Raw genomic sequence first — 27791 nt, 5'->3', positions numbered from 1 at the left:
CGGAATAAGGCAAATTTCATACCACATTTAACACGCCCAAAAATCAACAAATCCAACAAATACTCGTACTACTCCACAATACAATCAACATCCCTTCAATAAGAGTCCAATTTCACCAGACTTTCTTTCATAACTTCCTTCTTCATCTTCTTCCTCCTCAACTTTCTCTCTCCTCTCAGATCAAACCCCCCTTCACTTTCTCTCTCCTCACTCACTCACTCTCTCAGAGCAAACCTGGAGCAGCTCAAGACCATCGGCCGGGAGCTCGCAATGGGCTCCCAAGGCGGTTTCGGCCAATCCAAAGAATTCCTAGATCTCGTCAAATCAATCGGCGAAGCTCGATCTCGTTCCGAAGAAGATCGCATCGTTCTCAACGAAATCGAAACCCTAAAACGCCGAATTATCGAACCCGATATCCCCAAACGAAAGATGAAGGAGTTCATCATTCGTCTCGTCTATGTTGAGATGCTTGGGCATGACGCCTCTTTTGGGTACATTCATGCGGTGAAAATGACTCATGATGATAATATTCTTCTTAAGCGAACTGGGTATTTGGCTGTTACCCTTTTCCTCAATGATGATCATGATCTCATCATCTTGATTGTTAATACAATTCAGAAGGATTTGAAGTCTGATAATTATCTTGTGGTTTGTGCTGCTTTGAATGCGGTTTGTCGGTTGATCAATGAGGAGACTATTCCCGCGGTTTTGCCCCAGGTTGTTGACTTGCTTAATCACCCTAAAGAGGCTGTTAAGAAGAAGGCTGTTATGGCTTTGCATCGGTTTTATCAGCAGTCCCCATCTTCGGTTTCGCACCTCGTCTCGAATTTTCGCAAGGTGAAAGAATTTTGGTTGTGGATTATAATGTTTATTTATGACTTGTAATTTTGTTGAATTATTGTGGGTTTTAAACTGTGCATTGTATTAGTAATAGTTACAATTTGTGCCCTGAAATTACCGGAAGGATTTGCATGTCAATGTGGGATGCCCTGGTTAACTGAAGTGAAAGTGAACTTCTTTCTGGTTTTAGCATTATATCTGTGGCTATTGTAATATGCCTTTTTGATTCAACACAATTAGGAGGATTCGACCGCCAGTTCTGTGCTTATGATTTGCTATTTTAAGGCTAGATACATGGAATTAGACAAAGGTAGATGTAACTTAAAGTAGTGAAGTAATGAGTTTAAGCCCTCGGAGTAGATTTGTGTTTGATCATTTTCTCAAAAGCATGGGTATTCAGGGTGCAATTCTGGAGCTGTGCATTGTTGATATGCCTTAGATTTCCTGGCAGAGTTTTGCTTGATGATTCATGATGGTAATTAAGTGAAGTCAAAGCAAACTTCTTTCCGGTTTTAGGAATTGAAAAGTAGCATTATATTAGAAAAAAAATGTAGTATGATTCTTAGTTTCATCACCCCAGTAAAGTTAGTTTGGCCCCTTGAATATGTGCATATTTTGAGCCACTGCAACACTGATACATGAAGTTAGACAGAGGTAGAAGTAACTCTAAAGTAGTGAGGTATGGCCCTTGGAATAGATTTTTTTCCTGATCTTTGTCTCAATCCACAGTAATCTAGATTCAATATCAGTGCTCCCATAATTTTTATGATAGGAATGTGACTGATGGAACTTTGGACTTGTGAATTGTGAGCAAAACTGAATATTCGACTTCCTAGAGATGGGAAAAAGGGTTATTGATCTAAAATATTTCTTTTCATTCCCTGTTTCAACCAATGAAGGGGAGTTCTAAATCTTAAGTTATATTGGTAAGCTTTGATACTTCTTGAAGCAAAGAGACTAGGCCACAAGGCAAGGATTAACCATCACTCTGTAGCTGTTCTTGCCATACTTCACTGCTAGTATTTGCCTATCAAGAGTTTTATGTATATATTTTGGGTAAAGCTTTTTGGGGACAGTTTTTGACTTTTTGGTAGTACATTTCTCTTTACAGATCGAAATTTGACTATTTGTCAATATTGTTTGGTTTTGAGGCTGTTTGGTTGAGAGTAGGAATTGTTGGGCTAATGAGGATTGTGATATTTTGTCTAACTTAGTCTGATAATTTAATAAAGTTGCAGATATGTGCTACTAGTTTGTAGATTATGTTGGATTGTTGATGAGTGTTAAGGAGAGGCTGTGCCAAGATTCAATCAATCAATTAATCAAAGCCTTAATTCCATAAGTGGGGTCGGCTACATGTGCCAAAAATCTGGGTTAAAAATCTTTGATAGGAGTTTACACATGTATGCACGAAAATTACTGAATTTGGCCCTTAAGCGTGAAGATCTCGTTGGATGAAAATATGCAAGGAAAACAGGGGGTTTAGTGATGATAGATTGTGGTGCTGCTTGTCAAATACAGTTAAGCTGTCTTCTTGTCATTACCTGCGATTAATTAAGTGTTTAATCTTCAGTGCTTCATAGTAGCAATTGGTTTGGTAGTCTTGTTTTATGAAGATGGTATTACCTTATTGAAGCAGACAATAAGGAATTAATGAAGTGCCTACCTTTGTGGTTTGGTGGGTTATGTGAATGGAAAAAAACTAGTCTTTTGTTATTGGTGTTAAATTTCCATTTTGAAAGTTGATTTTTTTCTTTTTTTTTTTCCTTCTAATTATTCCTCAGTACCAATAATATGACCCTTAATATATTCTGGAGTCATAAATTTAGTCAACTTCCGAGCAAAATGTAAATCCTTAAAAATGTTTCTTAACAATGAAAGATTCAAATTCAATTAAAAGATTTCTAGTCACTTCTACTTATTGTTAATTTTCTTACTTGTTAGAGGCAACTTTGTACTCTTTCAAGTAACAACAATATAGTTCTATGTGTGCTCAGTTATTATTATTTCTCTTTAAATGCTGAACTTTTCATAAGGGACTGACACTTTGTGGATTAATCACAGGTGTCAAACATTTCAAAGGTTCTTACTTCTATAATCTCCAATCAGCCTTTTATCATTCTTCTTGCTAAGTTTGTGACACAATAGTCTAGAGTCCTCTAGACCTGTCTTCCAGTCTAGTTCTGGGTTTAATAAGTTTTGGTTTTGTTACCTTCTGTACATGTTGAGTTGTTGGTGATTTTGGGTCATCTTTTTTAGATATTTGTAATTGATTATATGTTAATTTTTAATTTTGAGTTGAATAATGTGCTCAAGAGTGAGCTTTAATTGGGTTTTTGGGTCAGGTGAACATTTGCTAGCTACATTATACCTAGTTAAAATATGGACCTGAATTGATTTGAGAACGTCTTCTGTTACAGGGATGTGGTGATTCTCATAGGGCATCCCTGAATAATGGTGATATATGAGAAATGTTAGTATGGGGACCAAAGTTTATGATAAAACTGACAGAGAATAAATATATACTTTGAATTCTTAGCTTTCTTAGGAATTTACTATTGGTAGAGATCTGACTGCTTAACAAACTCCACCAAGGTTGGCTGTAACCAACTCTGGAAAATAATAGTATTTATCTTTCATACTAATATATTGCAACCTCCTGGTTCCTACTTTCCTGGCTTTACCTATCAAGTTTCAGTGTCTACCTTGGAACTCTTTATGGTCCATATTTATGGATGAGAATATGTAAACAGGGCATATGGTTCCTGGCTATTGTAGTTTATCTTTTTAATTCAGTTATGAATTTGTTATTGCTCTTTGGCTGGCATATAGTCTAGACATAATAGATGACTAGATGAATAATTTACAAACAGCAAGGTGCCTATGTTAGAGCAAGTTTACCCCCAAGTCTTGGATGTGACATCATTTTTGGTGGTCCCCATTGAAAATTATGTCATCAAATTCTCGTTAAGACTCACTTGACTTGTCCAAATTTATCACTTTAGCCCTAAGACTCAAATATATGACATATTATATGTAGAAAAGTGAATGAAAAAAAAGGATAATAAAAATAAAATTGAGGTGTGTCCCAATCTCAAGTCTTAAGTTGAGTCTTGGAATTTCAAGACTCAACTTGAGACTTGCTTGAGATTTAAGAAGAAAAATGGGAGAAGTGTTAAACATAAGTCTTACGACTCAAGATGATGATGTCACCCCAAGTCTTAAGACTCGGGGCTAAACTTGATCTTAGTGTCTAGTGATGGCATGATGCTTAAGCTGTTTGGATGATCTGCTCCTATATTAATTGCTTACTGGGGTGTAATAGACTAACCTGGAGGGGTAGTATAGGTATTCTAATAATATTAGTTTATTAGGGTTAATAGTCCTTAGTATAGATAGGGAGGTAAGGGAAAGAAATGGGTAGGCAAATATTGGATGAAACTTGTTGAGAGTTGTGCCTCGAGTCACTTTTGGAGAGTTGTGAGCTAAACTCACTTTTGAAGAGTGATAGCCTTGAGCTATTAATTTATCCTTTTGTATCGAATTTCAGCCATTATTAATCGAAGTATCAAGCTTTTATCTCTTAATTAATCTTTAAATCAGAAAATACCAAGTCAGTCCATCACAATTGGTATCAGAGCAGTTCTGTTCTGAGAAGTCTGCTGATTTTCGTTTCATTAAAAAAAAAAAAAGTCAGCAATGATCTTTGAGTCTGCCGAAAGAAGTGTAGCACAACAGATGCATAAATGGATATGCGAAGAGTATGCATACATTTCCAGCAAGAGAGAACATGGAATTTTAGATTATGAGGAAGAGCAAAACATTCGTCTAGAGCTTCAGATTCATGAGTTCAATGGAAGAAACTTGGATGATTGGATCTTTCAAATGGAAGATTTCTTTCATTTTTTTCACTTAAGTGAAGAGGTTAAACTTAAGGCTGCCATAATAGGTCTTAATGGCAAAGCGTTGCAGTGGTTTGAAGGTGAACACAGGTGGCTATCAATACGCGAGTGGCGGGTTCTGAAGGGAGTGTTGGTGAGTCGTTTCGGCTTGTCATCTATAACGTCCTGGCAGAAGCAACCAACTCCAATTTTGAAACAATCAATCGAAGAGGAAACGAAGGTGTCATCTCAGACATTTTCAAAGGAGGTAGATGAAATCACAAAGAGAATCATCGGAAATGTTCTAAAGGATTTGGGCAAAATCACTAACAAAGCCTCTTCTCCAATGAAGATGAAGGAAGAAGACTATCAAGCAAAATCAGAAGAGGAAATTGCAGGTAATGAAGAGGAGGAGCAGGTACACTCCATGTCAAAAGATGAAAACGGAGTTTTTGTTGGGGGTGTAACTCGTGGTGGCTCCGATAACATTAACGGTGAGTTGGGTTGTGGAGTTAGAGGTGTCGCAAGAAAAGTTAAACCTGGTGGAAGGCTTGGTAATTACGGAGCGGGTTTTACCGGTGGAGGTCAAGGTGGCTTCGCCGGTGAATCAGGTGGAGGTGTTGGTATGCACAGGGAACTGCCGGTGCTAGCTGTGTTGATGGTGGAGCAATAATTTCTGAAAGTGGCTTCCCCGGTGATTTGGGTGGAACAGTGACCACTTTCGAAAGTGGTTTTACAGGGGGTTTTGGTGGGCTAGGAAATCCAGTGGACAACCTCTACAGTGGTGGGAGAATTTTCGTGAAGAGAGGTCAAGACAACTTTGCTGGCGATTTTGGTGGTGGGACTAGTGAATTTGAAGGTGTTCTTTTTATCGTACGGAGAGGAAAGGCTGGTCTGTTTGACGGAGGTAGCATAGTCGGATAGAAGGGGTTTTTGAAAAAGGCGATGTCGACGGTAGCGGATCCGGCAGTGGTCCAGGTAGGTCCACCGGAGAATGTGGTGAAGTGTACCGGCAAGGTGGTAGGAGAAGCGGCGCAAGTCAAGGTGGGTCTGTCTGGGGAACAGATTTACCGCCACCATTGGTTGCAAAAAGGGGTGGTGACTTCTCTGGTGGTTTTACCGGCGGTGGGTGTTTGACCGGAAGTGAAGCAGAAGGAAGGTTTCAATGGGAGTGGTTACTTGGTGGGTTCTTGAAGTATGCAGAAGGAGCAGCTTTTGGCAGAAGTTTGACTGCAATTTTCTTTGGCTTGTGGACGAAGCCAAACATAGAAGGTGCTAGTAAGGGTAGAATTGTAAATATGAGGCTTGATGATGTGGGAAAGGATGATAATCATGCTGAGATTGCTTACTGTGCGTTGGAAATGAATCTATTATTTTTTGAAGGCAGGTTTTTATTTGGGCCCATTGCAACATGGCCCAATTTCCTAATTCATGGCCTGAAGCCCAACATTACCCAGCAATCCTTACTTCCATCCAGCATCCTTTGTTTAAAGCCCTTTACCTTCTATTTCCTAAAGTCAGCATTGCCCAGTAATCCTTATTTCCACACTTCTTGCTTCTATGTAGACACCACTTGCTCTACTCATAATTCAATTATCCTACCTGACAAGCTACAGCATTTTTCAGTTTCTTATGCCATGTTAAGAGTACTAACCTTCAACAATGAACAGCAACTCTCACAGCAGCTCACTCTCACTGTTGGCTTTTTCAAGAGTTGGAACAAGCATCAATGTTGCCGAGGCCGGAAATTCAGTGCAAACTACTATCTACCTTGAGGACAAGGTGGAAGTTTAGGGGGCCGGTATTGTAATAGACTAACCTGGAGGGGTAGTATAGGTATTCTAGTAATATTAGTTTATTAGGGTTAATAGTCCTTAGTATAAATAGGGAGGTAAGGGAAAGAAATGGCTAGGCAAATATTGGATGAAACTTGTGACCTCAAGTCACTTTTGGAGAGTTGTGAGCTAAACTCACTTTTGAAGAGTGATAGCCTTAAGCTATTAATCTATCCTTTTGCATCCAATTTCAGCCATTATTAATCAAAGTATCAAGCTTTTATCTCTTAATTAGTCTTTAAATCAGAAAATACTAAGTCAGTCCATAACATGGGGCTTGGGCACTTGTGTCCGGCATAGATAAGTGTCCAAGTGGTGGGCTCAACTATTTTGTGAAAAGTGTATATGATTTTGGTTGAAGTATCCTAGTGTTCTACACTTCTACCCATGTCAGAGTGTTGAGGATTTGGCATGGGTACTTGAGGTGAAATAAAGAGTCCGAATAATGTAGCTTCTGCGCTCTGCTATGATGTTTACTTGCTGTCATATATTTATTTGCTTCTTTTGTTGTGCTGTGTTGGTTACATGATTTTTTTGTTTCTGCAGAAGCTTTCTGATAATGACCCTTCGGTGATGGGTGCTGCATTATGTCCTCTTTTTGATCTGATCACGATAGATGCTAATTCCTATAAAGATCTAGTTGGAAGCTTTGTGAGTATTTTAAAGCAAGTAGCAGAAAGAAGATTGCCCAAAAGCTATGACTATCATCAGATGCCTGCTCCATTCATTCAGGCATGTTATTTCTATTATAATTCATTCTGTTGTATGGAGACCTTAAAATTGGATAATAAAGCAGGTTGTGTTGTACTCTTTATCTGTTCTTGAACATGATTTTAAATCTGTTATCACTTAGTTTTAAATAGCATTGTGCGTTTTGTATGATAGGAGCTAAGTCTCTCGTTAAAGGAATCAGCACATTCTCGTAGAATCAATTTCAGATTGAGAGTAATAAGTTGTAGATCCTTTTTATTGATTAATTTTCCAAGAACATTTTTTTTTTGAAAAGAAAGGAATATTCAACTGTTTCTAAAATCAAAATAGACAGTAAATGGGATATAAAAAGAAAAAGGAAAAGAGTCAAACATGCTTAGAATTATAGATTAGATTAAAAACAACTCTACTTTTGTGATTTTTCACAGTTACTTTATGAGTTAGAGTTGCTGGCGCCTTCCCAAATTATTAATACAAGAAGATACAAAGGAATTAAGAAAACTTGCAAATTGATTATTTTTGGCGGTTCCCATTCTTCTTTTTTAACTAGCTTTGTTAAAAAGTTGGGATTTTCACTGTTTGCTCTATATTTTTAATAACAAACTTAGGGTCTAATTTGTTCACCTTATTTTCACTTAAAGGTGTAATAAGTTCAGTTAAGTTCAAATAAGTTCACTTCAGGATAAGGGTTACCCAACTACAAATTACAACTACTTGTATAATAAGTTTAAATAAGGTATAATAAGTTGAGATAAGTTCATATAAATTCAGGTAAGTTTAGATAAGATAAGATAAGTTTAGTTAAGGTAAAATAAGTTCATATAAGTGAAAATCAGGTGAATAGAAGATAGAACACACCCTTAATTACTTGCACTAACTGATCAAGCAAGAACTTGAAAGCCTTTTGAACAATTGGGTCCTTGCTAGAGAATTGGTAAGATAAACCCAAATACTATCTATAGTGTCTTGAAGGGTTAGATAGTTAAACCTCAAGACTGAGGAGACTACTAGAGTACTAGCACTGACTTATTTTTAGATAAAGCCTATTGACAAGCTCAGGCTTTCCATAGATTAACACCAGGGATTAGTTTAGTATTGTATCTCTATGTGAGAACACCTTGTTCTCTGACTATTCTTGATGGTCTTAGTTATAAATGGAATCCTGCTATTTTCCCCTATCAAGCCATGTGATCTCTACCTGATGACTTTGTATCATACCTTGATAATACAGATTAAATTGCTCAAAATTCTGGCATTGTTGGGCAGTGGTGACAAGCATGCAAGTGAACAAATGTATACTGTTCTAGGTGACTTAATTAGGAAGTCTGATTCATCTAGCAACATAGGAAATGCGGTGCTCTATGAAAGTGTATGTTGTGCATCTGCTATCCATCCCAATACAAAATTATTGGAAGCAGCAGCTGATGCAATATCGAAGTTTTTGAAGGTATATTCTCTGATAAGCTGTTAATTAGTGTTTAATTACTGATAGTTTTTATCTGATCGTATGCAACTTTCTTTACCTAATGAGCAGAGTGATAGTCATAATTTAAAATACATGGGCATTGATGCCCTTGGAAGATTGATAAAGCTAAGTCCCGGAGTCGCAGAACAGCATCAACTGGCAGTGATTGATTGCCTGGAGGTGAGAACATTTTTCCCCGAAAGATTGGTTTCTCTTGAGGTCCTTTTTATTTTTGAATTTCCATTTTGTAATCAGTTGGATGTAACTGCTCTTCAGAATCCGGTCCTATATTTTATTATGTTTAGGAAAGCTATTTAGGCCTTGTTTGGTACAGAGCTTTTTGCCTTTTTGGAAAGCTTTTAGCTTATTGAGCACTATTAGAAATTTGACCTTAATGAAAGCTAATTTTGGCGTTTGGTAAATAGCTTATTAAAAGAGCTATTTGGGCTGAAAAAGCTCTTTTAAAAAAGCTCATTATGAAATGTTTTTGAAATTAGCTTATTGTACAATTAGCTTTTTGGGTATTAAATACACTGAAACGGCTAAAAATAAACTATTTATCAAACACTTCTACACAATAAGCTATTTACAACCAGCTAGTCGAATCAACTAATATAACCAATTAGACAAATTAGGTAATACAATCAGCTATATCAATTAGTTAACAACTAATTACCAAACAGGGCCTTAATTTGTGGGTATTTTTTCCCATGAATAATCTACAAGGCTTGTGGGGATAATTGGTTGACTAGTACTCATAGATGGCTTAAGGTGGATTGGCTGAACTTAGGCATTAGATTGCTTCACAATTTCATACTTGAGTGGAAGAGCGAGACATAACATATTGCCAATGTAAAAGTGGTCAGTCATTTGATCATCAGTAAGAGTGAAATTGAACTTAGCCGTGTGTCAGTTGCAGTTAGCTAGTCAGTTCTAAATCTCTGCCTCTACTGATCCAACCTTTGAGAAAGATAAGGGTTTTGGGAGAAATGAGGAAAAATGGGTGGCTCCTGGAAGAAGAATTGGGTTTAGTATTTCTTTGAATAAGGATTATTTCGTATCTAGGTCATTGTAAAAGCATCCAACAATTTTTGTTTTTTTATCATAATTGGATGTTTTATATTCTATCTTAATCATAGCAGCATAGCCCTAAGGGTTACATTTAAAATCTACTTTTCAAAATTTTGATCCTTTAAGTTGTTTATTTAGTTGGACTTTGGCTGATCAGGCTTAACTTCAACCAGTGGCCCGCCTGTATCAAAGATAATTTAGGTGGGTAGTTTGGCCACTGGGGCCAGGTAACCACTGCGCTAAACATGGATAGCTCTTTAACAAGCTGGTTCTTGGTGGGTTGGGCTTGAACCTGCCCATTGAGTATCTCTGTGTTTTACATTTAAACTGTAGTGTTATAGTTGCAATTGACGAATTTCTCGGTCAACAGTAGTCGTCTTAGCTGGTGGTTAAATCTATGTATAAATAAAGTAGATGGTAGTCATCACATAGCAGCTTCAGGATAATGTGCTGGCCACTGGGTAAACTAACTACTGGTTATTGTAGGTGCCATGTTAATATGCTTATGCTTCAAAAACATAAATACAATAAAAATGTTATCAATGATGTTTTTGCTCTCAAAAAGAACCATTTTCCATAGAGTTCAGTTAATTTGCTACCTAACAAAATGTTTGCTGACCTTTATGTGCAGGATCCGGATGATTCCCTGAAGCGAAAAACTTTTGAGCTACTGTATAAGATGACCAAGTCCTCTAATGTGGAAGTGATTGTTGACCGAATGATTGAGTACATGATAAGTATAAATGATAGTCATTATAAAACTGAAATCGCATCACGGTGTGTTGAACTTGCTGAGCAATTTGCCCCAAGTAATCAGTGGTTTATTCAGGTATGCTCAGTTCCATAGTTTGTGCTTCTGTTTATTTAGCAATTGACATCTACCGATCTCACTATGTTTTGGCTTTTCCCAGACAATGAACAAAGTTTTCGAGCATGCTGGCGATTTGGTAAATATTAAGGTGGTGCACAATTTAATGCGTTTGATTGCAGAGGGATTTGGAGAGGAGGATGATACTGCAGATGGGCAGCTAAGATTATCTGCTGTGCGTTTCTACAACTGATTCTATTGTGTTAATATATTTCTGTTTAAAGCTTATTTTCTGCCTGCTTTATGAATAAAAAAAAAATTACCAAACACTTTTTTTCAATATTCTATGTTGGGATGATTTCTGGGCAATGATTTTGTTATGTTAATCTCTGTAGTATAGGATCAAAACTGGAAAAACTAACCTGGCTTTAAACAGCTTCAAGAAATTTGTTTTATGATTACTCCCTCCGTCCCAATTTAGTGTGCTCACTTATTATGGTACATAGTTATAGAGGTATGTTGGTATTTTGTTATAACATGTTATCTTAATAAAAAGGTAGATGTCAGAGGAGATAGCGGAAAGGTTTGCTTTAAATTATTTATTTATTTATTTATTGAATTGAACTGAACTGAGTGTGATACCAGAAGTTATTGGGAAGAGAGAGGTAATAAAACTAATAGTTTGTCATTGCCAATTTTAGAGATGGACATATAAGTTGGGACAGATGAAAAAGAAAAATTATTTATTGGCTCTTCAGGTTGACCTTACTCAACCTGTGAACAAAGGGCAGGATAACGTATTATCGAATCTCAGAGCTGTATGGCCTTGTTTGCAAATGACTTGATTCTGAAGTTGGTATACTTAGGAACATGCTTGGTTCATATTTTGTTCTTCTTGTTTCAAATTGGGTTAATTAGCTTTTTATGGGTATTCAACAAGATAATTATATAAATTAGTTGTTGGTTGATTTGATTCATGTAGGATCAAAGTAAGGTTACCTGTTTGTTAGGTCTACTCTATGGATTGAAGATGCTACATGAATTGGCTAAATTCCACATAGCCAAACCCTTATAAATATTTAGTAGATACTGGATTTAAGCGAGCAGTGTTAAACATTTTCAGTTTGGTGCTAGCCTGTCCGGATAACTGCATTACTTTTCTAAATCATATGTGATGAGTAGGTAGAATAACTTTTGGGACCTAAAGTTTTTTATACGACTTACGTACTTGGGTGAAAAAATATATTTAGGGCCTGTTCTCTTCAGATTATTTTCAGTTCAGTTCAGTTCTTAATTTCCTCCTCGTAAAATATTCAATTCAGTTCAGTTAAGTTCAGTTCAGCTCCAATAAGTCCAGTTCAACTCAGTTCAGTCAATCAGAACGGGCCCTTAGATGGTATACTTGAAAGTGAGCTCTTAAATGGTGTGCCATACTTTTAAAGTCGTTTAAATATAGGATCTTCTAGGAAGTCTTTTGGGATGCCTAATAGACTTTATTGCTGTTCTTTTATTTATCTGCAAGAGAGACTGTTAAATTTGTAACTATATCCCCTTATCAGTTTATTTGGAAAGGCTTTTAAGTTTTTAGGTGTTTTCCTGTGGAAAGTCTGCTTTAGTACTCAGACATGGTTTTCCAAAGAAATTATGCTCTATTGATGATTAGATCAATGTGAAAAATATGCTTCAATTAAGATTATTATTGAATGTATTGATTTGCATATCATATCAATTCTGAGTTATGTAGGATTGTAATTCTCAACTAATCAAGTTCTGTACATTTGATTTGGATTTGCAGGTTGAGTCTTATTTAAGAATCATTGGTGAACCAAAGCTTCCATCTGCTTTCCTTCAAGTAAGCGTTCTGTGTTATCAGTGCTTCTGCTCTAGCATTTTTGCTCTTTTAAATACTGTATAAACATTTTCATTTTCCTTTTTATTAAACAAGAAATTTGATTCACTCTATAACTCCTCCTAAAAGTTTAAAACTGTGGATAAGGAGGTACACTAAATTTAGACGGAGATGCTGCTTTTTACATTAATTGTAGACCAGCTATCAAATTAAATGAAGACAAGCTATCATCTACAATGCACACAACTGCATTTTGTGTCTGCCAAATTTATTTCTATGCCAGCAGACCCACTCTGAAGTTAAAATAAGCCCTCCTCTCCTTTTTATTGCTACCACTAGTTAATTAAGTATTTTTCTCAATAAACGTCCACTTCCTTGATCTGCATTACAACTCTAATTAGCTTTCAAATATCCCACAAGGCCATAATAAACATAGTCTTTTTTGTTTAAAAGTTAACTTTATTCTATTGTTGATTCCTTTACAGGTTATTTGTTGGGTGTTAGGGGAGTATGGAATTGCTTATGGAAAATATTCCGCTTCATACATTACTGGAAAGCTCTGTGATGTGGCAGAAGCCTATTCGACCGATGACACAGTGAAGGTAAAACGTTGAACCTTTTGGTCTCTTAAGTCATCTCTTTTCATTTGTAGAGCTTTCAATTTTCGTGGATGATTTTTTTTCCCACTGCATTATTAGTATTTATTTCCACTATGGACAGATACATCTGCACATTGATGCTCTACAGGGTGCAAATATTTAAAAAGAATACATCTCAGAAACCTTTTGTTTACTTATCTACAATTTTGAGCTCAAATAGGACATATTGAAACATTGCTCGTGTTATGTGCATATATGAAACTGAATTCACATATAAGCCAAAATTCATAACTTAACCTCTTGGTACCTCTTTGACACAGCTCATACGTCACAGGCAATAATATTCAAATGGATTTGATAGAAGTCCAATCTCTTTTAAATCTCAAATTTGCAATCAGAAATCTTAGATTGACAGCATTGATTGATTTTCAAAACCCTAGATTAGGGCTTTAGCCTTCAGTTGCCAATTGGATTCAGCTCTCTTGCTTCAGATGATTACCAATTGATGATAATTCATAATGGAGGGATTACAAAATCCAGGAAAATGCTTGAGATCTAGTAAGAATGCAAAAATATTTATTAAAGAGCCCGACAAACATGTAATTCAATATGCAGCTACTTGAAACTACCTTATTATCTGACTGATGCAAGAAACTCTGACAAAATTCTTTTTCTGGCTAAAGGCTGCTTATATGTATCCCTCCTCAATGTGGGCTTGGCTGCTTGGGGGCCAGCTATACTAATGGGTTACCCCCCTCTCCCAAGCAACCTAGTAGGTTAACTGAATTATTGTTGTACGATGATAATGTGATTTTATATACGCACAGGTTTTAGTGTTTTGCCTCTTCTGATGGCTTATGTTATTGTCTTTTTTTGAAGGCATATGCACTTACAGCTCTTATGAAGATCTATGCATTTGAAAAAGCTGCGGGACGAAAAGTGGACATGCTTCCTGAGGTAGTGTCATCTCTTCAAAATCAATTTTATTCTTTGTTAAAATTATTGGTATGCAGATATATGCTGTCCTAATAAGTTTTCCCTTTTCTATGAAAAGGATGTCCTTTCTATCTGACCTTCTATAAAGTATCTACACTTGCTGTTCTAAGTTGAGTTTTGTTGGAAACTTTGTCACGAGTTCTAAGCATAATCATTGTGTAATAATTTATTGGTCTTACTTGCTGTTCTGATCTTCTGTCTCTTTCCCAGGATACCTTGTCCTACTATACTTTTACTGTTGTATCTTGGATGTGCAGTTTTAATAATACTCCCTCCACCCTCAAATTATTTTCTTAGGCTTGGGCCCACATATTCAGAGAAGATGGTAGGATGGTGTATGCTCCTTGATAGATAGTGAAAAATTACGAATAAATTAATAGATTGATGGAGAAAAACTAAGTGCAGGACCCCACATCACCTAAAATAGAAAAAAGAGAGTGAAGTAGTTAGTAGTAGGGCTCTCATTGCATGGGTTGAATGAGTTGGGTGAGAAAGATACAAAGAAACCTTAATTTTTTTGTTTAAATTTTTTTATAAATCTAATTTTGATCTACTCTTTCTCTTGCATTTGAACATGAGGCGGCCCCTTGTGCCTTGGTTGAGGTGGCCCGAGGCACACACTTTTGTCACCTTTTGGAATGCATTGTGTTTATTTTGACCTTTGATCTACTCTTTCTCTCGCAATGAGGTGGCCTAGGCCCTTTGCCTTGTGCCTTGTTTGAGGTGGCTTGAGGCATGCACTTTTTGTCACTTTTTGGAATGCGTTGTGTCTAATTAGGTTAAGGCAATTTGATATGCTCTTTAACTTGCCTGACACTTAGTTGTGCTTTTTAACTAAGAGGGAGACCAAAGATGACTTGGATGGAAGGAGTTAAGAAGGATATGAAGAAATTTGGGTGTGTATATCACTTGAGAGAAGGGAGTTGAGGGAGAGAGGATCATGGTTGACGATCATTGGAGTTGAATCGTGGTTCATGTAGTTGACCCACCATTAGGATTAAGGCTTCAATGTTGTTCTTGTTTTCTGTTGTTAAGAATGAACATTATCTTCTAGTGTATGGATGGATAATTTTCTCTAAAGTTAAAATGTCAACCAAAGGCAGATCATTCTGTAGATGTGAACTTTTGAATCACGGTCTCCTACTATTCTGGGTATTTTTCTTGTTTCCTACTTGTTGATGCTTGGTCCAGTTATGTGTTACATGCTTTTTAGGTAATTAGTGTAGTAATGCAATAATCCTCAACTTGACATCCAGGTCTTTTGGGATTTTGTATAGAATAAAAAATCTTTTCTGCATGTGCATAACTGGTTTTTGACTCTTTGTAGACAATCTTTCTTTCATTAATTTTTTTGAATAAAGATTGATTCATATTTACAAAGTCATATGATATCTCTACCTTATTAAAGCGTAACCAAAAGCTTATGAATAGTGTTATGGCAACTATCTATACTACTATATAAAGAGAAAAGGCCTTTTGGGTGATAAATTTGTCTTTTCCCAAAATGCCCTTCTTAATTTACAAAATTACTTATTCATTAATTAATTTTTTTTTTAAAAAGAAATTGAAAAAAAATTCATTCATAACTGCTTAAAAAAAAAAAAAAAATCTATTCTTTCAAATAAAAAAAAAACTAAAAACTAACTACCCACTAACCATAATTATTATCACTAAAAACACACAAAAATTATCTACTTTTCATAAATAAAAAAGAATGTAACTAACCATAAACCACATTTACTTTATTTTTTATTTATTGAAAAAACCACATTAAACTTTGTTGAAAGATAGCTATATCACGATTTTATTAAAAAAAAGGAAAATTAATACCAATGTAGTTCCCTCAAAAAAATCTACGTTACAAAGAAGAAAAAAAAAACCTAAAAATTTATTAGAAAAAATAAAAGGAAAAATTATACATCAATCTAATCTATGTATGTAATATTACCGTAGATGTTCACTCTATAGTTTTCAATCTTTTATATAAAAACTCAACGATCAACAATATTTTTTAAGGTTAACTGAGGTACATGAAGTGGAGTAGATGTCCTATTGACAATTTTCTTTTTCGTTCTAGAATTTAAAGTTTATGTAAGTATTGATTTTCGAAAAAATCCACAATAACAATATTATAAGTAAATTAATAAATTTCCTATAATGCACACGCGTAGCGTGTGTTGTTGCTTGTATCCCTTAAAATGTTTGTTTACATATAGACCCTCATTTATGTAGGCAAATCACATGTGTGACATTCTTTCTTTTTATTTTCCTTTTGTTTCTACCATCATAGCTTATTGCCTTTTTTTTTTTCCTAACTTTTAAATTTTTTTTAGATAATTCTTATAAATAGTGTTTGGATAATTATTCCCTTTAAAACTAAAGTTGTGACTTAAAACCAAATTGAAAGAGATTTCAAAACATGGCTAGCTATTTGTGATGCGCGAGTTAACCTCCTTAGTCTATAAAAAGATTTATACCTCATAAATACATGACAATTGAATAAAAAAAAACATCCTTTCATCAAAACTATAATCTTTGTTGCAAATTGTTCATTTTTCATAACCTATGTTACTTGGACTCGGGTACCCATGTCCAACGCGGATACGTGTCCAAGCGTCTGACTCGGCTATTTTGTTAAAAAATTCCATGATTTTGAATTAAAAGTGAAGTGTCGGGCTGTCATACTCATGTTTGAGTGTCGAGGGTCTGACATGGGTACGTTAGGTGAAATGAAGAGTATGAGTAACGTAGTTCATAACCTTCTTTCGTATCGCTGTGATTTATAGCTTTCTTCGACAAGGGGTGTAAGAATTTGTTGTAGTTGTTTGATTCATCTGATTGTAATTGAAGGTTTAACCTCTTTTTCGAATCTTGCAAAATCTTTTCCGGAAAACAACTTTACAGCAATCCGTCAAGCAAAAAACCAAATCTTCCTTCAAAAGAGAGAACAAAAACCCGGTCTTTTGAAAGAGAAAAACCCTCCTAAAGAAGAAGATGAACTCTTGTCATTTGAGGGAGAAGCTTTCCTACTAAAAGAGGAAGAGTTATTATAAACCTAAAAACAAACAAAAATACAGAGAAAATATGCACAAGAGACAAAGATTGGGGCTTTCCACAAAAACTGATGAAAGCCTCTCCAAAATTCAACAATGGAGGCTAGTATTTTAGGGAGAGGAGAGAGAGACTACTAATACTTAACAGCTGAATGTGAATATAATAGTCTCATTAATTAATTTTTTTTAATTATGAGTTTTGATTATTTTATTAATTTTTTTTAATTTTTGTTTAATGCTTCTGGAGCAAATATTTTGGTTATCTTGAAAAAACTAAAAAGTTTGCTAGTCTTGGATTGCATGCATTTCTTTTGGTAATTCTATTTAACATCTAATGATGAACGTTGCAAATTATTTACTGCTATACATTCTGATGTTTTTGGTCCTCCTCTCAGTGTCAGTCATTGATTGAAGAGCTGTCAGCGTCCCATTCAACAGATTTGCAGCAGCGTGCATATGAACTGCAAGCTGTAATTGGTTTGGATTCTCAAGCTGTTGAAACTATACTGCCATTTGATGCAAGCTGTGAAGATATTGAGGTCATATACTCTAGCTTTATACGCTGAGGCTTTAATTACTTTCAAGGGTTTCCTTACTATTTTAATTTTTCTGCGCATGGTACATCAGCTTGACAGCTAAACAGTCTGCATTTGTCAAGAGTCTCAACATTATGTCTCGTATATATATTGAAAGCATCTAGATTAGGTTCACTTTATTTGTTTGAGGGTCTAGAAAGAGGACAAGATACTAGATATATATGTGGGTTGGACAAGTGATTTGATGAATCTGAGGAAATAAATTGCTTTTTAATATTCTAAACAAAGAACATGTTCGTGGGTATGCTGATTTCTTGGGTTTTCTTGTTAACTATGCAATGTTATGTTTACGGTGTATTTCCTATCTTATTTTGTCATCATAAATATTTAATTACATTAAAATATTGTATCGTTGGGGTTCTGACATTTGCTTTTTCCTTTTTGATTATAACACTTAATGTCATCAATATCCATTTGTAAATTTGTATCATCAATAATTCTTATATGTGTCGCCCATTCTTGTACTTAAATACTTGCAGGTTGACAAAAGCCTCTCATTCCTCAACGGTTACGTGCAAAAATCTCTAGAAAATGGGGCTCAACCCTATGTCTCTGAGAATCAACATTCTGCAATGCCAGTTATCAGCAACTTTAGAAGCCAAACTCACCATGAGTCATCCGCTCATGGACTTAGGTTTGAGGCCTATGAACTTCCAAAGCCTATTGAGCAGCCAAAGCCTACTTTGGCTTCACATGTTCTTTCGACAGATCTTGTCTCTGTATCTGAGCCATCATATACTCGAGAGTTCCACCAGTCTGCATCAGTGAGACCATCGGCTGATGCTGGGTCAAATGAAATCAAGCTACGGCTTGATGGGGTCCAAAAGAAATGGGGAAGGCCAAATTATTCCTCTCCACCGTCAACTTCAAATTCTTCCTCTCAGAATGTTAGTAATGGAGGTTCACAGAATAATGAAGTAGGCGCTGTAAGCTCAAAATCTAAGGATACTTCGTATGGTTACAAGAAGCAGACAGTGGAAATTGATCCCGAGAAACAGAGGCTTGCTGCTTCACTGTTTGGTGGTCTTTCAAAAGAAGAAAAAAGGCCGTCTACAACCAGCTATAAATCTTCAAAAACATCCAGTCATGTTGGGAAGTCCCAAGAAACAAGATCAGTGGCAGAGATGACACCACCACCACCTCCCCCTCCCGACTTGCTTGATTTCGGCGAACCTGATAACATGGGAGGTTCATCAATAATTGATCCTTTCACCCAGTTGGAAGGTCTTTTAGAGGCAGGTCCGGGTGCATCATCTGCAGCTAATTCTAGCTCCATCAGTTCTGCTAAAGAGTCTGATCTTATGTCGCTTTATGGAGATATGCCAATGAGCACACAATCTGATTTTGTTGATACTCTCAGTAAAGATGATAACCTTAATTTTGGGTCATCAGATGCAACCAATAAGAATGGTCATGTCCAACAATCCCAAGAAAGCAAAGGCCCTAACCTGAAGGATGCACTGCAGAAGGATGCCTTGGTGAGGCAGATGGGTGTAACCCCAACAAGTCAAAACCCCAACTTGTTCAAGGACTTGTTTGGCTAAGTTACTCGACAGCAATTCTTTAGTTTCTCTCACTAGTCACTTGGGCTGGCAAAGATACGGAAGGGCACAATGCTTGAAGCTGCTGGCTAGAAGTATTGTGCTAGTCTAGGTAATATGATGTCGTGTAAAGGATTTCAGTGAAGTGAATGGGTAAAAACTTCTGAGTACATTCTCAAATTCGGATCCTCTGGTTCAGTTCTTGTTCCTCGATGGTGATGTCTTTGTACAACTAGTGCCATTTTAAGAGTTTGGTGGTGTATATTTGGGATTTTGGATCTCACTTTCCAGTTATTCATATATGGGGGCTATTTTCCCCTTGCATATGCTGAGAGATGTTCAACAATTTTGGTGCTTTTTGACCAATGCTTTGTTTCTTTTCTAAGTGAAGTAGGTGCTCTTATTGATAATCCTCTGTTGTAATAATGGTACCAATAAAATTTGTATCAGTAATTTTATTTTTATTTTTTTTAATATAAATAGTTCCTCTTTTTTAAATGTAACGGCTACAGAAGCTACCTACTGCAAAGCTTGCTCTTGAGTGTAACATTGAAGATGCTTACATTTTCTTATAGTTATTTTGATCACCTTTTTCAAGTGTTTATTGAAGAACGAGTTTTAATTTATATTTGGAATCCATTAGCTTGCTTAACCAAATTACGTTTGCTAATAAAATAGTATTATGTGCAGTGGTTAGAACATCACGTAGGTAAGGAAAGTTAGTTGAATATAAGAGCAGGGACTATGTAATGTGATGAGAGCTATTATATACAAAAATACAAGTTTATCTTCGTGATAAACAAAAATCTGTAATACTAACTTCAAATTTTTGGTTTTTTATTTTGCCATTTTTCTTGATTTTTTTTTTCCCAAAAATAGTAATACTTAATTTTCTTTAGTGTTAGTTTTATATCACTTTAGATTTTTTTTTTTCATTAAAATTGATTGATCAAGTATTTGACTCTAATTTTTTCAATTTTCCAATTACAGCTTGATTGAAAATTTTATCTGGAATATTAGAAAATTAGGTTAGAACCTGTGCGATGCAAGTTTTATATAAAATCTATTTTTAATTTGTACATTTTAAAAATAAATTGCTATTATACATGAATATAAATAAGAATTACGTATTTTGTAATTATTGAATTTTTTATTTTAATCAAAATTATGATATATCTATTCAACGTTTTCTAATTCATAGTTTAATGTAGGAGGTCATTTATTAGTGTGCTATTTTAAATTTGTTCAATTTACTGTGATAAATTGATAGATTTTAGTTGTAATACAGAAACTTCCAATATTTAAATTTCAAAAATGTTAAATATGATAGCTTTCCCCAAAAAAAAAAAAAAAAAAAAAAGGTTGAAATCATCATTGCATTTAGGCGGGAAATTTTTTATTGAGATAGCAACACGTAGACAATGATGATATCAGCCACTTTTGTTTTAGTAATAGTTAATAGATATTACTCCCTCCATCCCCTTTTGATAGTCACTTATGCCATTTTCGATAACCCAAAATGTTAGTCACATTTGCTTTTTTTAAGTACCATTATTATTACTCTCTCCGTGTTTTTTAAGTGTTACACTTCCCATTTTCGGCCGTGTTTTTTTTAAGTGTTACACTTCCTTTTTTGGCAAAAAACTACATTAAAATATTCTATTTCTCTCCTCTCATGACCCCCACTCAAACCCACTACTACTTTTTTTATTATATTTTTCCTCTCACATTTATTACTTTTCAATAAACTATTAACTCCACTATCTTTCTTTTACAATTTTTTAATACTCCAAGTACCTCACTTACCTCTTATTTTATTTAATTCAATTAAACTGCCTAAAACTATGTGCCGGTCAAACTGTAACACTTGAAAAAACACGGAGGGAGCAATTCCCATTTGCAAAAAAATTTGCAAATTTAACTTTTCCATGTACTTTAATTACTTTCTCTCTCTAATTTTTTGCATACCTAATGTAAACTTACTTTTTCAATATACTTTTGCTACTTCTTATTTATGTTTATTAATTCCCGTGATATTCTACCAAAAGTGACTATCAAAAGGAGACCGAGGGAGTGTTAAACTTAAAAGGGTCAATCTCCCCCTTGGTATATACAAAGAGATACAAACTTATCACCTTGATAAATTAAACAAAATCAATTGGTGGTTCGTACACCCAGGTGTACCATGCACCAGAATTAAAGCGGAAACAACATAGTACATAATTACAAAGAACATCATGAATATATAAAGGAACATAATACTGAAATATAAAGAATACAATCTTTCTGAGCATAGTTTTTAAAATAAGGTAAAAGATAACTATTAATTGATTTTTACCAAAAAAATTTAATTCAAATCATTTCAAATATAAAAAATTCTTCTATTTATAATTATTTTCGCTCAAATATAATTCAAAATTTCATTTTTGAATTTCGAAAATTCAAAATTCAAAATTTAAAAATATACTACTATTTAAGTAAAAAGAACATAATTTGTATTATTGATACCCAAAGAATATAATTAATTTATATACCTTAATAAACATTATCTGTAACGTAATGAACATATAGTATAGACTTAAAGAACATATTGATTAAACTCCGGAAACATATTTCAATCCAATTAAAAAGTGATAAAAGAACATTTATCAAAATATAAAGAACATCATCTTCAACCTTAGAAAATATAACACTAGAATAGAGAAGTAGATAAAAAGAAGGGAAAAAAAAATTGTAAATTACCTTTTCCCTCAACAACAAATTCATCAATTACATGTTTCAATTAAAAGATTCATCAATATGATATAATTAACTCCGTAATTTCATTAAATCTCTTCAAAATTAAAGTTTTATTATGATTTATCTCTCTATATATAAACTCAATTTCTCTCTCTTAACAAAAAATAAAATTTGTTTATCAGAAGTGATATAAAATGTAAATAATAAATCAAGGAATAAATCAAGGAATAAAAACAACAAATTAATCCCTTAAATCAAGGAGAGAATCAATTTGAATTTTTTTTTGCTCGTGTACTTTGTAGTTGTACACAATGTTCTTTCCACGTTTTTATAATTCTTGTATTTTGACTAGGTGTACCATGAGCATGGTACACCTGGGTGTATGATGAAATTTTCAACAATAAATTGGTAGGTTTTAGTAGTAAGATAGCAGCTTCTAATATTTAAATTTCAAAAATGTTAAATAGAATAACTCTACAAAAAAAAAAAAAAAAAAAAAAGTAAAAATAAATAAATAAATAAAATAAAAGACATCATCATTGCATTTAGGCAGAAATTTTTTTTATTAAGAGAATGACATATGGGCAGTGATGATGTCATCATTTTCAGTTTAGTAATAGTTAATAAATAACGTCATTGTGCCTTTTTTCTCATTCAATTCTTATGTTCAATTGTTTTGTATTTTAACCAAATTAAACATCAAATTTGGATTAGGTAAAAGAATTTGGTGGTATTTGACATAATTCAACTCACACAAAATAATCAAGTAATTGAACATATACTCTATCAATTATAATTTGTTGTTATCTTCCCTTAAATTTAATTTATCCCATATTAGGAGAACTTTAAAAATTACAATAATATTTTTAAATAACCGTTATTTACATTGATTAAATTTATATTAAACAAATATATATGCCCAATTCATGATTATAATTCATAATGTAGATGAATTATTCCATCTAAAAAAAAAAACCCAAATGACATATTAACCTTTATTTTTTATAACAATAATTATTAGTAATGATTTCATAATTTTGGTACAAACCGAATACATAATACATGAATGAAATTAATGCAAATTAGCATATATATATATATATATATATATATATATATATATATATATATATATATATATATATATATATATATATATATATATATATATATATATATATATATATATATATATATATATATAATTCCTTGATTTATTCCTTGATTTATATATAAAATTCCCCTAAACTCAATTAGCATATATATATATTTAAACGGATATATTTAGAAATAATTATATTTAAATAATAATTATATTTTGAACAACTTTTGAAAAAAGTATATTTAAATAATTTTATTAATTTATATACTACGTATGTGTTTTTGTATTATTATTATTATTATTAGGAAAAATTGTCAAAAATAATACAAATTTTGAGCAATCCGCTAAAAACATGTCAAACTTTTAATTATTTTTGAATAATACGAACTTTGAGGGGTATCCACTTTAAACAAGTTAAAACCGATTAGTTACCTGATGAACAAGTTATATAAAACACGTGACATTGTATTATTTTTTAAAAACTATTAAACAACTTTATAAGATAAATAAAAAAAATTAACCGGCTAAATAAGTCGTAAGTTAAATAACTTGTTTTAAACGGATATCCCTCAAACTTTGTATTATTTAGAAATAATTAATTAAAAGATTGACTTGTTTTTAGCAGAACGCTCAAAGTTTGTATTATTTTTGACAAATTTTCCTTATTATTATTGTTGTTTTTATTATTCTTATTTTTATTATTATAGTTCTTTTACTTTTTTATTATAGCCGTTTTATGGCTGTTGAAAGCAGTGAAATATACTCATTTGCACGGACCGTGGCATGCCGTGTGTCGTGCTGGGCCGTGCCGCGTGCCGTGTTGGTGGGTCGTGCTGACAGGACAAATTAACGTGTCGTGCTCATGTTGATTAATCAAAATCGTGTTCAAGGCCCACGGTCCACTCCTCAGTCACCATGTCGTGTCGTGCCGTTGGCGGGCTTGTGCCGGGTCGTGTCACCACTGTGTGCTCGTGCCACCCGTGGGCCAGCACGGCCCATGCCCACCTTTATTAGGGATGGTGGTGAGTGAAACTTAGATGGTGGTAGTTTTTTTATTTTTTTATTTGATTTTTTTTTTGTCAATTTTTTTTGTTAATTTTGGACAAATCAAGTTGTAATACATGTAAATTAAACTTAAAAAACAAAAATTACCTCTTCAATCGATTATAGGTCACTTGGAACATTTTTAGCAGATTGGGTATAAAAGGTCGTATTATTAAAAAAAATCCCAAAAGTGAGATTATTTTGGATGGACTCCCCAAAGATTGGATTATTCCGGATAATTTTTCCTTTCAAAAAATAAATTTCGTTCTTAATAAAAATCTAGCTTTATTAGTACCTTTTTTTTTTTTTTTATCTCTACCTAGCTCCACTATTTCTTTTAACTCACTTTAATCAATCACTTTCTTGTTTTCTTTTTGTATTTCGTTTTAATTCAACAAACTACTCCCTATCATTTTTGTAAAACTTTGTGTTAAAGACAAATGAGACTTTTTTTTAAACAACCAAGAATAAAATAATATTGGTGTATAAATATCACCAATCAATCAATCAATCAATCAATCAAAGCCTTAATCCCAAAAGTGGGGTCGGCTAACAAAGAGCCTTCCTTGGTTTGCAACATTTTATATAAATATCACCACTTTAATTTAATTAGAAACCACCAATCAAAGAGCCTTCCTTGGTTTGCAGCATTTTATATAATTTCAGGCAGTCACCATATTAAATTTGGGTCAAGAATTAATGGCTTTACGACAATGGCTGCTTTGCGACAGAGGTGAGCGTGAGTCAACCTACATTTTCATAAATCATATGCTTTAAATCAAATAATCGACTTTACCACTAACTTGGGTTGGTTTATTACTTATGATTAGAGGCCAGGTGACTTTTCAAATAACAATATATGCATGCCTTCTCTTTTATAGGAGCTAATGCTAGACTATTAGAGAGCCAACAATTATCCCTTTACTCAATCCCATTAGTCAAAATTAATTTCACTATTATAAAGTCTTTATGATGAGAGAGCATTCATTAGTCCCATGAAGTATAGGCAAATAGGTTATAAGGGTGACTTTTGTTTTTGACTTGTGAGATTATACATGATTGTAGGGCATGAAAACATAGAACCAATCAATTAAGGATGAAAATATCAAATATGTATGAGTGCACGAGCATTAATGGATCATCTTTCAATGTAGGTTAGGATCGATTTGAGGCGAATTTGAGCCGAATAAAATTTTGGGTTCAAGTATATTCAGGTTATGTTTGAGGCAACTTAATTATGCTAAGTTGATTTATATTTAGGGTCTGTTCTCATACGTTTATTTCAGTTCAATTTAGCTCCTAATTTCCTTCTCTTATAAAATATTCACTTCAGTTCAGTTCAGTTCTGGTCAGTTCAGCTCAGTTTAGTTTAGTTCAGTTCAGTTGAGTTTAGTCTATGAGAACAGTCTACGAGTATATGCACTTTTCTCAAGCAATCACCCTTTCACAACCATTCATTTTTAAAAATTATGTTCGTCATTTTCAAATAACTACTGTAGAATTTTCAAATGACACATATAGCCTTAAGCAATACATATAAACAATTAACACAATGGTATATTAATTTAGAAAATTATGACAAAAATACACATGTAGATCGGTGTGATTAGTGTTTATAAATTCTCAAACTTTTTGTTTTAGCTTTTTATATGTAGCCTTTAAGGCTATATTCATAATTTTTTCGGAAAGAGAGAGAGAGAGATTGTAAAGTTGGGGCCCTTTGCAAATGTTCAAGGCACACCAATTAAGGGTCAGTCTTGGATCTAATCATGTTGTAAGTCACCTCTTTTTGGCTTGGGTCAAAAATAGGTTATGTCAAATTACAATGGGTTCCTAAGTATTGTGTTCGGTGCAATTGGTAGTTCGAGTTCATTTCATTGTCCAATTGACTCAGATGAGTTGTCAATAAATGTCATTTTGAGCGCATGTCAAAGTTTGAGTAATAAAGTTTTGGGCTAAATTAGTTATAATTTCACACATTATTTCGTTTTGAGTTTGAGTAAGGTCGGACCGAATTTAGACAATACCGTTCAACACTAAATGTGGTAATAAATAAACAATAATTGGTTTTTCAAAAAAAAAAAAAAAAAAAAACAATAATTGGATAGGATAGATGGATAAAAAAATAAAAAATAAAAACAAAAAAAACCCCAGACTCGTAATTAAATAGAAGTCCACTTAAAACACGTCATTTTCCTTCATACATTTATCATCAATTCATCATCTAAATGTGGATTCAACATTTCAACCTACCGACTTACGGCCGTTTTCTAATCCCAAATCCACCGTACCCAGTTACTATTAAAAGTATGAGTACCATTTACACCCTTCTTTAGTCTACCATTTAGAGAAATAAACTAGAGAGAGATATCAGTTGAAAAAAGACAACCAATGTCCAAGGAAAAATGCTAGCACCGTGCTCCTAACAACTATCAAAATCATATACTTCCTTTTTTTTTTTTTTTTTTTTTTTTTTTTTTTTTTTTTAATTATATAGCATCATTTGCCTTTTAAATAAATTTCATAATTGCACCACTACAAATACCAAATATACCCTTATTTTTAACACTTGATTCTTTAGTTTATGTTTACATTACATATTTAATGTTGTACTTCTACCCTTCTCTTTCTTCCGTTTTCCCACTATCGTACCAAAAATATTGTGCCTAACCTATGTAGTTCGATAATAAAAGAATGACGGGAAATATTGATACAAATCATTTTTTGATAAAATAATGTATTTTACTATCTCTGTCCCCAAAATAAATGACATGTTAGACTTTTTTTTCATTATTTATATACTCTGTATTAACTTTGACTTTTATTACTCCCTCCGTTTTTAAATACTTGCTCCATTTCTCCCAGCGCGGAGTTTTAGGAGAAATTGGAGAAATTAATAAAATATGGAGGTAGTGGGATAGTTAAGAGATAAAAAATTGTAAAAAGCAAATGTAGTGGAGAGAATTGGAGGAGAGAGAACATGAAATTAATAAAATATGATTAATGGTGAGTCCGCTAGGTGAGAGAATTTAATTAAATATTGTAAAAGTTTTCCAAATAAGGAAATTGAGCAAGTATTTAAAAACGGCCGAAAAAGGAAAATGGAGCAAGTATTTAAAAACGGAGGAAGTATTAACTAACATAATAAAACATACTCGGTATCAAAGTAGTATATTGACTTGTGTAAAAAGTTTAATTGTGTCAATTATTCGAAAATCACAAGATTTCATATATGCCTGGTCACACCTGTATGACCGTAGTTACTTATTCAAGAGTTACTCGGTTGGCCAGGGATCATTCGATCGGTCAAAGGTTATCCAATAAGTATTTTAATATGTATTAACCGACCATACGGTGTGACCAGTCACACTAAAAACACGTTATATATTCTAAAATAGAGAAAGTACAAAATTGTGCTTGCTTGCCGCGTTTAAACTTTCCCTACATGTGGTAATAAACAAACAATGATTGAATAATAAGATCGAAAGAAGACTTAATAATATAATCCACTTAAAAGTTAAAATCCGTCATTTTCTTTCACGCATCTATCATCAATTCATATTTCATACCATATCTAAATATGAGTTCAACTTACCGACTTACCGCCGTTTCGGACTCTTTTACTTTTAAATCAAAAATCATATATTAATTTTTTTTTTTA

General features: G+C 33.6%; 1 protein-coding gene across 1 annotated transcript; it reads left to right on the top strand.

The window, feature by feature from the left end:
- The first annotated feature begins 90 nt into the window (after positions 1-90).
- LOC145596826 (AP-4 complex subunit epsilon-like) lies at positions 91-19849 on the top strand. Its single transcript, XM_081653021.1, has 11 exons — positions 91-837; positions 7103-7288; positions 8499-8714; positions 8802-8912; positions 10435-10632; positions 10715-10846; positions 12407-12463; positions 12946-13062; positions 13939-14016; positions 17504-17647; positions 18184-19849. Exons 1-11 carry the CDS (start codon positions 271-273, stop codon positions 19246-19248), a joined length of 2871 nt encoding a protein of 956 aa, XP_081509147.1. The 5' UTR covers positions 91-270; the 3' UTR covers positions 19249-19849.
- Positions 19850-27791: the final 7942 nt, after the last annotated feature.

Source organism: Chenopodium album, chromosome 2 (genome assembly GCF_948465745.1).
Source record: "Chenopodium album chromosome 2, dcCheAlbu1.1, whole genome shotgun sequence".
In the NCBI taxonomy this organism is placed as follows: Eukaryota; Viridiplantae; Streptophyta; class Magnoliopsida; order Caryophyllales; family Amaranthaceae; genus Chenopodium; species Chenopodium album.
This window is presented reverse-complemented; position numbering and strand designations above follow the sequence as displayed.